The sequence below is a fragment of the Danio rerio genome, chromosome 19, assembly GCF_049306965.1.
Source record: "Danio rerio strain Tuebingen ecotype United States chromosome 19, GRCz12tu, whole genome shotgun sequence".
In the NCBI taxonomy this organism is placed as follows: Eukaryota; Metazoa; Chordata; class Actinopteri; order Cypriniformes; family Danionidae; genus Danio; species Danio rerio.
In genome coordinates, this window is record NC_133194.1 from 36,525,097 (window position 1) to 36,542,062 (window position 16,966).

The following is a 16,966-nucleotide window of genomic DNA, read 5'->3' on the forward strand; positions in this document are numbered from 1 at the left end:
ATATTTATACAACAGTTCAGTCTGGTTCTCGAATCTGATTGGCTGATAGCCGTGATATATTTAAAATCAGCACCCGTACAGCCTCTTTACCCTTTGTGTATTACTCCGCCCACATACAGCAAGCAAAAAGCAGACCTACAGATCTAAAGTTTAAAAGATGCTTGCTCAGCTGTTAAACTGTCAGCTTATGATTTGAATCCAACGCGGAAGAAAGTAGTTCCTCATACAAAAGGGTTTTTGAGACTTTCCATGCTTGATTTTGTTTTTATAAACACAATTACGCCGTCAAACTGTTGTATAAACAAAATATCACACTTGTAGCAATGCGATATGGCTGTATATCAGCACTGGTTGAGGCACTAAGGCACTCGGCCGCAAGTTACACACTCCTCCCACCAGTGCCGATATACAGCCATATCGCACTGCTACTCGTGTGATATTGCTCATATATATATATAGTGGTTTGTTCTTATTTATGTACTTTGACTTGTCCACCCAGTACCTTTACATGCACACAAACACAGACCTGCCTGTATCATACTGTTTTTTTTTTTTTGCCTGTTTTGTTTTTCATCTTTGCTCTTTGTTGTTCCCTCTCTAATGTATGTCTCAATATTATTTGTATATCTCAATGCATAATAATAAATAGATAGTAAATCAGACAGACATATAAAAACAAATAACATAAATATACATAGACCAGAACAACATTTAGATAAATAGACAGAAGGAGGTGTATATTTAAATCATAAAGACAGACAAATATGAATCTAAAAAATAATAATTGTATATATGATAATGTAATATTTCTGGGAAAAAATAAACTCTAGAGACAGTCACTGATTTATTTACGTCACTGTTCACAGCAGCAGATGGCATGTATCATAAGCTCTCGTCGGTTATTTTCACAGTGACACATTCAGTAAAATGTAAATCAACATACATTCAAAAACTCCGTTCACTACAGACTTCAATCCAATGGGCCAAACATATTAACAGTCTGATGAAGACCGGCTATGGGGAATCAGATAGAGACATGTATATATCCTAAGCATTGCATGCGACAGAGGGGATTAAATGCACTCATGCATTATTGAGCAGATGCGTGTTGTCCTGGGGAACGCATGAAGCCTGTTCTGTTCCTCTGATCGGCCGACAGACACTGCAGACTTTATGAGACAGTCAGAGTGTTGAATCCTGCTTCAGTCGGAGTCTGAGTCACTGCCGGCCCTGACCTTCTGCTTCTTCTTTTTCTTCTTGTGTTTCTTCTTTTCTTTCTTCCTCTTCTCCTTTTTCTTCTTCTTCTTCTTCCGGCTGTGATCAGAGGAGGAGGATGATGATGATGAAGAAGAAGTGGAGTCTGAGTCGGAGGTTGTGTCCTGAAGCAGCTGTTTTAACTGCTGGATCCTATAAGGAGGAAAAAGAACACATACAAATAATGTTGAATTATTTTAATGACAACAACACACACACACACTTAGATGCAAGCAATAATAAAACACGTATAACATAATACTTTATAATGTTATGCCCTATAATATAATCAGGGTTCCCACTCTTTTCTGAACAGCAAATTCAAGGACTTTTCAAACAGCAGTAATTTTGTGCCATACTTTTGTCAAAATACTTCAGCATATGTACTGCCATGAAATACATTACTGTACTTAACATTTCACTTACACTAAACTTACATAAAAAAAATCATAGTAATGATAAACAGTCATGTTAATACAATTTGTTGAATTCAATACTGGTAATCTTCAAATGCAGTCTCTGAAAAGTTGATCAAATGTGCATTGTGTGTCAGTTTTTGTGCAAGATTTAAAGTTAAAGTTAAAAGTTATTGATTTAATGATTCATTGATTATTATTATTTAATTTTTTTATTTGTTTTTTATTTTATTTATTGTTATTATTCTAATTTCTTTGTATTTGTATTTAAACCTGCATGTACAATTGTATATTTGTTAATTTTTGGCTATTGTGAGCGCTATCCTGCTGTTGGATTGGTATGGGTCTGGGGCTTGTATTGTTGTTCCTTCCCATTTGAAAATTTGAAAATCAATAAAAAAATATCTAAACAAAAAAGTTAGATAAAGTTTTTGATAGGCAGATTAGTGCAATTGTTGAAATAAAACCATAAATGAAACCACAAACATAGAATTTAGGCACTTTCAAGAACCTACATTTGTTTAAGTACTTTCCAGACCTTGAAATCATGTCTGAAATTCAAGCACTTTCAAGAAGTTTGGGAACCCTGTATAATATTATATATCTATATACAGTTGAAATCAGAATAATTACCTCACCTGTTTATTTCCTCAATTTCTGTTTAACAGAGAGACGATATGTTCAACACATTTCTAAAAATAATAGCTTTAATAACTCAATTCTCATAACTGATTTATTTTATCTTCGCCATGATGACAGTACATAATATTTTACTAGACGTTTTTCAAGACACTTCTATACAGCTTAAAGTGACATTTAAAGGCTTAACTAGGTTAATTAGGTTAACTAGGCAGGTTAGACCTTAAAAAAAAAGACTTTCTCCACAGGAAAAAATATTATGAGACATATATAAACACTATATCCGTGCAATATTCTGCCAGTTACAGCACTCGTACCATTAAGCAACAAGCCGAGGACACTCTACAGTTTGACAAATATTGCAGCTGTTGGACAACAATGTACATTTGAGGCTTTTTTAAGTCGAGAATGTAGTTGTTTAGATTGCAACTATACAGTTTAATAATATTGATAGTGCCTATTTTAACAAGTGTATAATTTCTGAGAGCCAGAGCATTGGTGGCGATTAGCCTTTTATTGAACAGACCAAAGACAGTTGTCGTTGTCTATCCACAAGATGGAGACAGAGACCACATAATAAGCCCTTAGAAGATTAAAACAGCTTAATTTCTAACTACTGCTGATCAAATCATTATTAAACAGGTAAGTGACATTCCAAGTCGCTCTTTCTTTTGTATGTTGTGGTGCTGTATTTATACCATATAATTGTAGTGTATTGAGTGTGAGATAGCACTCGCATATCAGGAATGTGTATTGTGTCGGGAGAAAGAAAGACAAAATTCTCGCATGTGTTTAGCGTTTTTCCTTATCGCAAACACAACAGCAATCTGGTAGTGATTGCGCTGCTTTTTTCACGGTTAATTATTGTGATATCCTGATTGCAATAGAAAAAAACTGTAGACTGTAATACTGTAAGGAGATAGCCCTGGCATTTCATGTCACGTTCAGCCTTCTAATCTTAAGATGCTAGCAAAATCAGCTGTTCTGTCATCACTTAAGACATTACCCTAGAGAATCATTCAAACACTAGCTCTAAAGTGACGTTGATGAATTAGTAACGGTTTCTGCTGTTCTGACGTCAGCTGCAGATGTGAAGAAATGGGGGTAGTACTTACTAATTTAAAAAAAAAATTAGACTCCGTGTTTGATTTTGATTTTCAAATACACAACCATGCTATCAAACTGTTGTATAAACGCAGTATTACACTCGTAGCAGTGCGATATGGCTGTATATCGTCACTGGTGGGCTACGAGTGTGATATTGCTTATATTGCATATAAGTTAATAAAATATAAAATGTTATACTAATAATATTAAAACAGCAAATATTAATATATACGGCACAAAGCAGTAAAGAAGTAAACATGTTATACATACGCTTGCAACACTATTTATTTATTTTTTTAAAGTTTTGTGGGCTAGTGGCATTCAAAGTACAACTTTGAGCAGCTTTAAAAAATTGCACCAAATGTATCTACTACTGATTTGAGCAACATAAAGAGGAAGATAACCTTCCTCTGCCACACTGACCTAAAAGCATTAACAATTCATCAGATTACTGTTGTTCAGAGGCTTCACATCCTCAACTGCTTTCATTCTCTACATGCTGTGAGCACTGCATTAATGCTAAAGTGCATCAGTTTGGATTTTCAGCTTTTTCTAAAAGCGGTTCTTGATTTCAATGATGTTTTTTTAACTTTAGATAGCGTGAATGTTGCTGATTAACAACATCTGCAAAATTTTGATGCTCAACAGATCAATGCATAGGGAGATATTATATTCTACAGAATCTGTCTTTAAAGGCAGACAAGAAACATCTGATCCACTGCAATAAGCCCCTTCCTCTGTGTTTGTGACATTGCAAACCATGAAATTTACAAAAATCCTGCCCCCAAGTGTGCAAAAGTTGTCTCTCTGAGGGAGGATCTTCATTTTTAGGAGAATGATGGTAACCCCCTGTTATTGGAAGTTGGGTTCTGTTTTAATAAATCCATGCTCCATCAATAGTATTTTCATTAAATCAATATTCATTATGATCAAATCAACAATCAAATCTAGAACTTATCAATCTGAATCTAGAACATGTCACAGTTCACCCAATAAACACATTAACACAATCACCACTTCGAAAATAGCTGATTGACCACTTTAAATAAATGACTCCTTGTTTTCCAACATCTTGCAGAAAAATTCAGATTTCCAGCCTCGGGAGAATGTTTAGAAACAGTACTGTGGCGTAAATGTGGAGCTCAGCAATGTGCGCCTGTAACAATCTATCAAAACGGCCCACATTTGGTTTTCCATCCCACATTAGGGTTTGTAATTACTCCCATGAAGCAGGAGCTGTTGTCAGCACACAGCAGAGGGATAATCACAGAGGAGGAAAGAGTAACAGAGTTGCGTAATTGTCTGCAACAGGGCTCTTTTGTTGAACTGACACCATTCGTCAACACTGGCCTCCGAGAGACCTCAAAACACCAACGATTTTATTAACAATCATATCCGGCAGAGGCTGTGCATTGTTAAAAGCTCTTCATCTCATTTGAACAATACTGCAACTTTAAAAGTTATAAAAGTTGAGTTTTTTTATACTCAACAACGATGCATTAAATTGATTAGTAGTGAAAGTGCAACAAACGATATTTATTACATTCTTAAAATTAATAAATCATTATTTTCAGCAAAATACAATTTTATATCATATTATAATGATGTCTGAAAGATCATGTAGTACTGGAGACCGCAGTATTGATGCTGATATTCAGCTTTTCAAGCTCTTCTAAAAACATATTAAAATAAAACTATAATTTAAATACACAGATTTTTAAATATATTCAATATTTTACATTAGTAGGGTTTTTGTTGTATTTTTTATTAAGTAAATGCAGTCTTAGTGATTTTAAGCACTGATGGAAAGAGTACTGAAAAATCATATTCAAGTAAAAGTACCATTACTTGCCTAAAAATGTAGTGCGAGTAAAAGTATCTGCTGTAAATATTACTCAAACTTTGAGTAAAGAGTAGCCCTTTTAAAAGTACTCAAGAGTAGTGAATATTACGCTGAGAAAAGCTGATGCATTTACATGTAATTTGTGAAAGTGTGCAAACGTAATATTCTGTAGTGCATTTAGTTATTGAAAAGCAGGCACACAGTGACGTGACCAAAATTCAGAATCTAGCCAGTGTCTAAGGACAACGTTATTTTGATGTCCAATAACGACGTCAAATACTGACATTTATTTATCAGGTATGGCAACCAAAATCCAATGTCTGATAGACGTCATGTTTGTAACATCCACACAACGTCAAGCTGTAACATCAGTAGACGTTGATATTTGGTTGATTTTAGGTTGGTTGTTGGACATTGATGTCGGCCTGAGTTCTGATGTCAAGCCGATTTTCATTTCCAAACAAAATGCAATGTTCCCATGATGTTAGGATACAACGTCAATCTGACGTTATGTTGACGTCTTGTGCCTGCTTCGTGTTTAAAGCCATTTCGGTCATAATACAGCAAACATCCTTCATCTTTTCATCAGTGACATGCATCTAAATGGTATCTGAGTGTCAATGCATGTAAAGATTTTGGACATCTTGGACACTTTTAATACTTCCAAACAGTTTTCTGTAATTATAAGCAGCCATGTCTTAAGGTAGTTTATTGGGATGCGATTTACCTTCTATGTGCGATTTGATTGGATAGGAATCACAGGACTTGAAGTTATTTGAGTTTTTGTAATTTCTTACTTTACACCGTTGACTTTAAGAAAGCTTTTAATTTATTTTAAGCAAATTAATTTAATATTTCTCAACTTTTTAACTGCAGGGAACAGGATTGAGAGGCTAGATAGGTCATATACAGGAATCAAAGTAAATATCAATACCTTTAATAAGACTCTTTCAATACAACTTTAAAACCTTATCATAACTTTAGGGTTCAATCTGTAACGTTGACCACATTTTAACTTGCAGTATATTTACTAAATACTGATATTAATTTTGCTTTTGGACATTCATCACTATCAACACAACAATTCAGTTAACATTAGTGTGGGCAGTTGATGATTTAAAATGGACTGAATAACAGATTAGTGTCTGTTTTTGCAAAATTATGCAGCATAAAACCTTCAACTAAACTAAAACATTAAACATATACAGAATAAAAAAAGCTAATTCACTTTCTTCTAGCAGGTGGCGCCTTTACAATGATAAAATCTAGATAGGATACACGGCTGTCCAGATCTGCGATATGCACATTAATATAGCAGCATTTTTATAAAACTGTATAGCAATAATTAATACGTTTACAGTACTGTGACGGTTGGTTTATGGTTAGGGTAGGAGCAGACATAAAAAATACTATTTACTGGGTAATTTAATAGATAACATAAACAATACTCCGTGCAACTACTGTTTTTACGTTACTGTGACGGTTGGGTTTAGATTAGGAGTAGAGATTAATAAAATACAATTTATTTGGTAATTTAATATATAACATAAATAATACTTGGTACAACTACTGTTTTTACAGTATTGTGACGTTTGGGTTTATGGTTGGGGTAGAGTTAAATGTTAATAAAATACGATAAATGGGAAATTTAATAAATATTGTAAATCATTTTCGTTAACTTTCGGCCGCAGACTTGGTTACTGCAGTAAACACAGTGTGTTGTCAAATTAAAGGATTATTTCGATACTACGCAGCATTCCAACATTCACAGATTAAATTCAAGCAAACATAAGCATACAAATATACATTACATAATAAAAATTAAACAAAATTTCATATGTTGTAAAATAACATTTAAGATTAAATACGTATTTAATAGTATTTTAAATTTCTCTAAACTGAATCATCAACTTTTAAGACTCTGAACACCCTGCTAGATATTACATATTGGTGTCCACATCAAATTATTTTCAAAAAAGATATTACAGTTAGTACATAGAAAGCATATTAAATGGATGTGAAGTGTCTATTTGATAGTTGAAAAATTGTTTTATATTTACTCACAGGTCATCCAACATGTAAGTAATCTTGTTTTTCATTCAGTAGAACATTAAAGAAGATTTGAGCTGAAACAGTGATCCTCGGGGAGTGATAAAATGCAAGCCAATGGTTACCCTCATTGATATGAAATAAGCATATCAGGCCATGAAAAATTAATTACTGTGTCTGCTGGCATCATATGAAGCAGAACAGTTTGTCTGTGCAAGAAACTGAAGAACATTTACCACATTATTACCCCCATTTGAGTTTTTAAAGTCATTTATGGTTATTTAATGATTATGATCATGAACAGGTTAACCATGGAGAACCAAATGTATTGCACTAAAATGTCTAAAGTAAGGGTTACACTTTACATTTTACAGTGTCCTTGATACACTGCAACTGCACATTTAAATCCTACGTAATATTAATTAGCTACATGTACCTATTATATATGGTTAGAAAAAATGAAATCTCCTGCACATTGGATTGGCTAAGTAGAGAGTGAATCATTTAATAGACTTTATTATTCTTGTGTGAACTATTCTTTCCATTTAAAATGTATGATGGTACATTCATCAGTCACATAAACCATAACATACCTTGTCTCTTTTTCATTACGTTTGTTTTCTCGGATGATATCATACATTGGATCTTCATGTGCCTGGAGAAACACAAAACCTATATGAACATCTGTATAACTTTCAGGTTTAACATACTCAAAAGATGTACAATTCTAAAGAACTTACCAAAACAATTAAACTGTCAATATAGCAAATGTCATAGACTATACTTTTTAGCTTAAATGCAAATAAAGGTTTAGTGTGGATATGTAGATGCAGTATTTCACAGATCATGTGACCTCAACATGTCAGACCCCTAGAGGTGACCTACCTTATTAAAAACAAATCAGCTTTTATTAGTCCACTGATATGACTCAAGGACAAGATTGTATTTTTTTATGTCTTCATGTGCACTTTTGAGGAAAACGATTCTGTATGCATCTTTCAAATTGAGTTGAGAGCCATTATTGAACAATGGAGGAGTCAAAAACTACAGCAAACAAAAAAGATGCACAAAACTGCAAAAGCACAGGTGTGGTAATACATGTTGTAAAGTACTGATACATAAAAATCTGTTTTAGTTCTACAGGTCAGAGACGGTACAAAAAAATATGAAAGGTGAAATATGTAAACCTCAACGAAAAAATAACAACAACATGTCCAACTGAGCAGAGAGAAAGAGAGAGAGAAATTTGAGTTTATTGCCATTTCAGCTTCTTTGGCTATGTCATGGCAAATAAATAAATAAATAAATAAATAAATAAATAAATAAATAAATAAATAAATAAAAAAAAATTACCACATTTTATAAACACCACTTTTCTATAATTATAAAAAGTATACTAATAATCAAAAGTCACTAACAGCAATAAATAATACACAAGGTAAAATACATAAATAATAATAATAATAATTATATTAATAATAAAGTTAAAATATAAAAATCTAAAACAGTTTTTTAAGGTTAACTTTTGATAGAAATTGTACAATTTTAGAAGGATTCATATTTAAAAGTATTTCATTTAAAGTGTGTCCAGATAGAAATTGTTGTCTGATAACATTAAAAATAGGGCATTCCATAATATGTTTAACAGTTTGGTTTCTTTTGCAATATTGACATTTTGGTGGTTGCCCAACTGAGCAAGAAAATATATAATAATTGTTAATATTCTCATAAATTGACAGTTTACAGTAGAGCTATAAAGAGTATTAGTTACATTTTAGATACAGCATTGTGTTTTTTGAAATGAAAATGGTTACAAATCAAGCAAGAGGACAATTTGACCTACGATTAGGTTAACTTCTGTCGAAAGGCTTAAAACCAAATTCTCATCAAATATTGACCAATTAAATGCTCTCTGGTATGTAACGTGTGCTGCCCTCTACAAGACACTTCTCATTTGCTTTTCATTTTATGCGCTTGATGCCATCCACTCTTACTAGCAGAGCTGTGATAAAAAGCTTTTTAAAAGGGAAGAGCAGCTCTACATCTCACAACATTACTCTGTATCAGTTGAAATTATGTCAAACATCGAATAAAAATGCACATTTCAAAGCACTTCACAGAACCTTTAAAGTTACTATACATGTTTCAAAGGTGCAGTATGCAAGTTTGACACCCAGTGGTTGAACTAGGTATTGCATTCCTGGATCAAAACACAAGCGCAGGTTACCAGATTGGTTTCAGGTTGACCAACAGGGGTCCGTTCTTCGTACCTCGCTTAAATGATCTAAGATGATTTGGCAGATCCTGGATCTTTTAATCTTGATAACTGAGCTCTGGCTAATTTGGTTCTTCAAACAAGTTCGTGAATCAGATTAAAATGTCAGGATGAACTGATCTGAGATCGCTGCATGTGTTGTGAAGGACAGATCTATCGATCCTCGAAATCATGATCAGCAATGCAACGATTGGCTGACGGCACAGCAGCGTAATGACATTATCTGATTAATATTCAATTATCCATGTGAGCAAATTACATCAAATTCATAGGAAACGATTTGTTAAATATGTTACACAACAACTTTCCACCTTTGTATTGGGCTGCAGGCTTTACACTTTCATGTGTCAAGAGTATTTAGCAATTTATTTAGTTTTACAGTTAGAGTGGAGTTTCTTTACTACAGTAGGCATAGTAGTGTTATAGTAGCCGGTTTCTTAATCGGTGTAAAGAATAACTGGATGTTTACAAAAACATTTTGATATTGGTAAAGGTGTCTGCACCTTTTGTGAAGCATCAAATCACCGTCATATTAGCTGTCAAAACATGTTCATGACTACATAAAGATATATTAACATTTTTTTTTAAATATGTTTACTATTTTCCCAAGTCTATACAACTACTACTGTAAGAAAATATCAGAATTCGCTACATACTTTCAGTATTATCTTTGCTTGAACTGATCCGATCTAATCCTGTTTATATGAAATGAGCCTGCTCCCTAGCAGGTTTGAGCTACCACAACTGTTGCTATGACAACAACTCAGTTTTGAAGAACGAAACGATTCTGGATTGTCAAATCGTCAATAACCAAATCCAGCTAATTGAGTAATCCATGTACGAAGAACAGACCCCAGGTGTGTGCCTGACTATCAAGCCTTTGAGAGCTGTTCTGACTGAATGAATGAGTATAATACACAGTTTTCCACCAAGGCAACCTGTTGTGCTGAAATATAATTGGCTGAAGTGGCAGTGGGCAGGTAAAAGGAACCAAAACAAACACAGTGTTCCGGCACGTAACTCACATTTTCAAAGCAGAATATCTGACTTCAGCATTGTTTTTCAGATAAACAAATATGCTCACCTAGCATTTTTCTTAAATATCTGCACACATATTATGGCATTTTTATACTGTAGAAGTGTCAAAAACTAACATAAAGCACCTTTAAATAAATGACATACAGCAGCAAAAGTAGCCATTAGAAGTGGGTCATTTGTGTTACTCACCACCCTGAACTGCTCCAGTTTCTGGTTGCCTTTAATGAAGAAAGGACATTCTTTGTCTCCTGTTCTGTGGCCGTACTTCTTACATCTCCAGCCTACACACAGATGAGCATTTAAATTTTCTCCATGACCTTCATCGACATTTAAAAAGGTGAAATATCACTTATGGGATATCGCAACTCTTTATTATAAAGCCTCCTTTCTTGCCATCTCTGAGAAACGACAGGCAATAGACTGAATGGTTCAAGCCTGAAGTCAGTACAGGAGCTTCAATGATGCACGTAATGCAGAAATGTTTAATTTTAACAATCCGCTGTAAACACAGATTCTGTAAAATGGCATTATGAATACTTACAATACAATCAACTACTTTTAATTTGTTATTTGCAGTGAAAAACCTATAAAGAATTTTTGTATTTTGTATATTTTTGATTTGAGAAGGGAGGCAAGGTCATAATAGTTTTGGATTTTTCATTAGTTTTAGTTTTTATTTTGTTTAGGCTTTTTCTTTTCAAATTGAGTTAGTTTTAATGAGTTTTTAGAGGCAGATTTAATAGTTTTTATATTTTGAAATTGCTTCGTTTTAGTTTAGTTTTTATTAGTTTCAGTATTAGTTTTTTGTTTGTTTTTCTGTAAATTAGGATATTTGTTAGGTGCAAGATTCAAAATAATCAGAATAAATATTGTAAAATAAAAACTCAACCAAAGATGGACTACATTTTTTCACTACCATCTACCCATCCACAAATTCAAATACAACAGCCCGCAAGATAGCTGCCTTAGGTAAACTATGTGTGCAAGACTGCTTCTGAGGGTTAATACACAGTAGTGATTTGAAGTTCAGATCTTTAACGCGAACCGGATTGTTTGTTTCAATCTTCCTAAGTTTAGACTCAACATATAAAAAATATGTAGTCAGCAATTAAAAATTTCAGTCAGTTAAAAAAAGTTTCTTACAACTACGTTGCAACCCAACTGACCCAACTTGTTTAAATTCCACTACGATTTTCTGTTATGAAATAAACTTACGTTTCACCAGATCCTCTCATTTAAGACTTCGGTCTACCCTCGCTGCAGGTGTTCAAGTTTAGTTCAATCACAGCAGACTGCCATGTACTGTTTGTATTCGTTTACTGAATCACGCAAGCGCAGTATTATTGGTTCACTGATTGTCAAATCTGTTAACCGTGTTTACCGTTCTAATAACTAAATAACTATGTATAGTACTGTATATATTGGTTTATTTCGAGTCAGAGGGCAGTATTAGGCATGATAATACGCAAGTAGTTTGTGGATAAGTGCTTAATGTTACTGAAGACATGAATAGTTTAAAATGATTCAGTTCGATTTGGTGAATTAGTTCAATCGGTTCACTTAGAAGATCTGGTTGAAAAGAACGATTAATACGTGATCACAATCACTAATACAGAAATAAACTTATAAAATATTAAAATAAACTTAAACTATTATTTGGCACAAATGTGTTAAATTAAGACTTTTAAGTATCTTCTCAGGTCTTATTTACAGTTGACACTGCGCTGCGGTCATGTCCAGCCGTTGTTTTTGTCGCGGGAGCAACAGGGGATGACTGAAGGAGGACCTGGCCGATGGCATTAGCAGGATTACAGACTGCTGTAAGGGTCAAACACCAGGCAGGGCGAAGTAAATAGATTTACTTTTAAAAGGCATTACAGTCTGTATAAAAATACATTTACAAAGACAAAAACAACGGATGTTTTTCTATAATTTTAGTTAGTTTCACTTAGTTTTGTATGTAGACAACATAGTTTCAGTTAGTTCTTGTAGTTTTAAAAACTCCCGTTTTTTTAGTTAACAAAAATGTTTGTACAATTTTAGTTTTTTTGTTCGTGTTCGTTAACTATAATAACCTTGCTGGGAGGGTTATTTATGTTCTGTGCATATATTAATTACATTCAATATATGCATAGCTTTATATATATATATATATATATATATTCTGTCACCATTTACTCACAGTTCTTGTTTCTTTCAAACTGCTGAACTCAAAAGAAGACATGCTAAAGAATCTCAGAAACCATTAGCCCTTGACTCCCATAGTACTATGAATTTTAATGGCTACTGTTTTATTACATTCTTCTTTTACATAAATAACTTCTTTTGGAATCACATGAGGGTAAATAAATGGCGAGTAAGCTCAATTTTTGTGAGATCTATTCCTTTAAAATTGCTCAGTTTATCATAGTGAAAGAAAAAGCAAGAGTAAAAGTTGCTTCAGAATCAATTTCAGAGTACACCATGACTACCACTAGGGGGTGAAATGTATCAGTTATACATGGGAATATCTGAGATAGTGTAAAGGCAGCTTAAGAATGAAGTGAAGGCATCTGATCTGCTTACACTGCATGACCTTCACCTCTTTCCCCAGAGGCATCCACAGGCCTTTGGTGGGAGCGTGAGCCAAGAAGCTCCTGGCATCCTCATTGCCGGGGTCATCAGGAATACAGTCCTCTGGTTTCTCGGTGTCTTCCTGCAAAAGCAGTCCTGCATGTATTGAAAAATGCTCACTCGAAAAATTGAGATCTATCGCATTTACAAAAATCTCTGATAGGGTGTGCGCGATATTCATGGTCTTTGCCGAAGTCATGTTTGTTGTTTTAGATGATAGCGTCGGGTCAGTTTTTTCTTCTGTAAAACACAAATTAGGATATTTAGAAAAATTATGGTTGCTGGGACCAACTGACTTCCATAATAAAATAAACAAAAGACCTACTATGGAAGTCAATGGGTATTAGCAACCAGCATACAGAAGAAAGAAACTCAAAGAGAGTAAATGATGCAATATTTTTCATTTTTAGGTGAACTCTCATTTTCTCTCTGAACTTTCTCTATTTGAAAAATCCCAAAAAAATATACCTGTGTTTTGTTTGTTTTGTTTTCCTAAATATCACAACACAATATTGATGTATTACATCTCAACAAACAAGAAGCAAATATTGAACGCATTTCAAGTTTATTATTTTTTTTAATCTATTTCACCAAAGTAGCTTTACACAAAATCAGAGCAGAACATTAGCGCGTGCTCACACAGGTGAGTGGGCTTGACAAACCACCTGTAGAAAACACACACTTTTATCTCTCTGACACGTTAATCAACACTTTCAGCAGTTTTTGCACATTTGTACCAGTCACATTCTCACTCCAAATCTCTAAAAACAAAACAAAACTTTGATAGCTTTATATTTTTGAAGAATTTATGAAGTGTGCTTCACACAGGTAAGTGGGCTTGACAATTAACCTGTAGAAACACTATATATTTTTATTGACCTTATTCTTCAATGCGGAAGTGCGCTCGTTTTGGCGATCATTTTAGAACTTCCGATTCAGCTGCCTATGGGAGAAACGCCTAGGAATAACAAACTGCAAAAAACGGTTAAACTACTTTCTCTACAAACAAAAGCAGAATCACATAATAAGAAAATATCAGTTTGCAACATCAAGCAGCTGAACGAGTTGTTTTTAACGTCTAAAAATGAATGGTAGTGAATGAGACCAGAAGTCTCATTCCAAAAACATTTAAATAGCTGCGCTTACTTGTACGAGGAGAATAAGGTGAATATATGTCCCTGTGTCGAGTTTCTTCATGAGAGTTATGCTTTTTCTGAATGCTACTTTAATGTACAAGTAGCTCAAACTCGCTCATTTAGAGAAAGGAACAAGCGGATGTGCAACGAATTTAATCAAAGTAAACAAAAAACAAAAGTTTCCATATGGAGCATGACAGTTGTTAAACATTTGCTCCAACAGGGTTTTTACCCTTCTTACTCTCTGCAACTTTACCAAACTGACCAATCACAGAGCTTGCATGATCGCAACATGTAGTTAAAATTTTTGAGAGGTGCACTTTAATGTCGGCATCAGCCACGCTCAAAGGCTATGTGATTGTGCGAAAGCTGCCGACCAAACTTGCGCTTGATGCAGACGTATAAATCAGCCTTAACTCTAGCACTTCATTCTCTTAGAACTAGAGTTCCTTTGTATAATTAGCACTTCATCTTTATATTGCCTAAAAGTGTCTGCTAAATGACTACATGTAAATGTTACATCTGTGTCTCTAAGAGACACAATAGCATGTCTTTCCTAAATGAATCACTTGTTAAATAAATCTTTTGAGAAAATGATTCAATGATCCATTCATAAAGACTATTCATAATCTCTAAAAGTAACATTCACTTTGAATGAATCGTTTGATTATGAATAAATGATTCAATTAACCACTCATTTAGTTAACACAACACCATTTTTAACACAAAACAAACAATGTCATCAGTTTCGGTTGTTCCTTTACATGAAGTGTCTGAACCCTATACTATCTCTACATAATAATAATTAGATTTTGTGAAAACGACATTGTGCAGAAGTATATTATACATTGCATTAATAGGTATGATCAAAAATCCAACAGAAGACTACACAACACATGCGTGCACAGTATTACAAAATTTAAATATGATATTGATTATTTCCCTACTGAAAAAAACAGCTAAAACCAGCCTAGGCTGGTTGACCATGGACCGTTTCCAGCTATTTCCAGCCTGATCTTACCTGGTCAGGCTGGGAGATGACCAGATAAAAACAGCTTGACCAGCCTAACCAGGCTTGGAGCCCAGCCAAAACCAGCTATGCCAAGCTTATACCAGGCTGGTCAAGCTGGTCATTTTCCAACCTAAACAGCTAAGACCAGGCTGGAAATCCCTCTAAAACCAGCCTAGATTGGTTTACGCAGTTTTTTTCAGCAGGGGTGGCATGCGTAATATTGCGATTTTAGTTATTTTGTTCCTGAATGAATTTTAAATTATCCTGTGTTGCTTAGTTTTCTAAACGAGTCAGGCATCTTAAACAAATCATCTGAATGAATGAATAATGAATCGCTTATAAACTATATGGTGATTTTTTTTGTAAATATCGCACAACCCTAAGTTGTAAGATTTTCAACTTATCATCAACTCAAAGTATGACAACAATGGAAGACATCACCAAACCTTTATAAAACCAGGAGGAGCATTTTCATAGCTGAAAGGGAAAGGGGGAAAATAGTCAGAGGTATACAAGAGAAAACATGTAAAACTTGTCATTACAGAACATTTGAGCAGTTTAGATCGCGAACAGCTTTCTTCATAAGCACCACTGATGCCAAACTAATATAGTACAATTAAGTTACTTACAAAGTCTCCACATGCTTGAGTTTCTGCACCTCATGGATCAGTTTTTTGGTTTGGTGCTTGTATTTATCTTCATCTTGTCTTGTCTCCTTGTGTTTCTTTCGTTCACGTTTGTCCTCGCTGTGCTCTCGTCTTCGTTTGCGGTCCGACATTGTACACTTATTGAGGATTGCTACTTTTGAATGTATAATCACATCTTAGGTTAAAAACTTAGAATGTTTGTTTAGTTGTGGCTGCAAAGGCACATATGAAAGTCTGTTTGACCACTTCCGGTTGACGGAGGACGTTGTTGATGTCAAAATAAAAGTCTGCTAATATCTAAAAACTTAAAAGAAAAGAAATATATTGAGTTTGTATGAATGTTTGGAAGGGCATCCGCTGTGTAAAACAAATGCTGGATAAGTAAAACATTGCGACCCTTCACGAATAAAAGAACAAAGCCGAAGGAAAATGAAATGAGGATATATTGGGATGTGACATAACTTACTAAAATGTTTCAATAAAAAGATTCAGTGTTTAAGAGCTCTTTGGCTTCACTAGAAATTCTCAAGAAGAAACTGTTTGACCGAATATGTCACATTCATAAATGTAAGTTTACTCGTCAAAATGATTTTGTTGACAGAAATAAGGTTGTACATACACAGTAAACAATGCTGCGTCCCACAAAATTCTTTCTTTTAATTGTTTTTACAAATTTAAGCGAATTAAGCATAAAACAAGTCGTCCACCCAAAATACTTGATTCAGCTCATTCTAAATGATTAGTTTGAACAAGTACCAAAAATCCGTTTTTTGAGTGTAGGCAGTATGATACACTTATTTTATATATTTTAACCAGGTTTTGCTGGTTGCTACGGCGTTTTGTCTGTTAAGGTGTTGCTAGGCAGTTGCTTAGGTGTTCTGAGTGGTTGCTCGGTTACTAAGTCATTCATTTCTAGGTTGTTCCAGGTAGTTGTTAA

The 16,966-nt window shown here is 34.1% G+C and overlaps 1 protein-coding gene across 3 annotated transcripts; it reads right to left on the bottom strand.

Moving 5' to 3' along the window:
- Positions 1-831: 831 nt before the first annotated feature.
- rp9 (RP9 pre-mRNA splicing factor) lies at positions 832-16,273 on the bottom strand. 3 transcript variants are annotated; one of them, XM_009294316.5, is made up of 6 exons: positions 16,012-16,273; positions 15,829-15,859; positions 13,187-13,316; positions 10,811-10,902; positions 7,902-7,963; positions 832-1,407 (listed from the first exon to the last, which is right to left on the bottom strand). In XM_009294316.5, exons 1-6 carry the CDS (start codon positions 16,158-16,160, stop codon positions 1,203-1,205), a joined length of 669 nt encoding a protein of 222 aa, XP_009292591.1. In that variant the 5' UTR covers positions 16,161-16,273; the 3' UTR covers positions 832-1,202.
- Positions 16,274-16,966: the final 693 nt, after the last annotated feature.

Coding starts and splice junctions, on each gene's coding strand:
- rp9 (XM_009294316.5), bottom strand. CDS start 16,160: ATGTCGGACCGCAAACGAAGACGAGAGCACAGCGAGGACAAACGTGAA. Junction 15,860..16,011: donor CTCAAGCATGTGGAGACTTT/GTAAGTAACTTA, acceptor TTTCCCTTTCAG/CTATGAAAATGCTCCTCCTG. Junction 13,317..15,828: donor CTCCTCCTGGTTTTATAAAG/GTTTGGTGATGT, acceptor CTGCTTTTGCAG/GAAGACACCGAGAAACCAGA.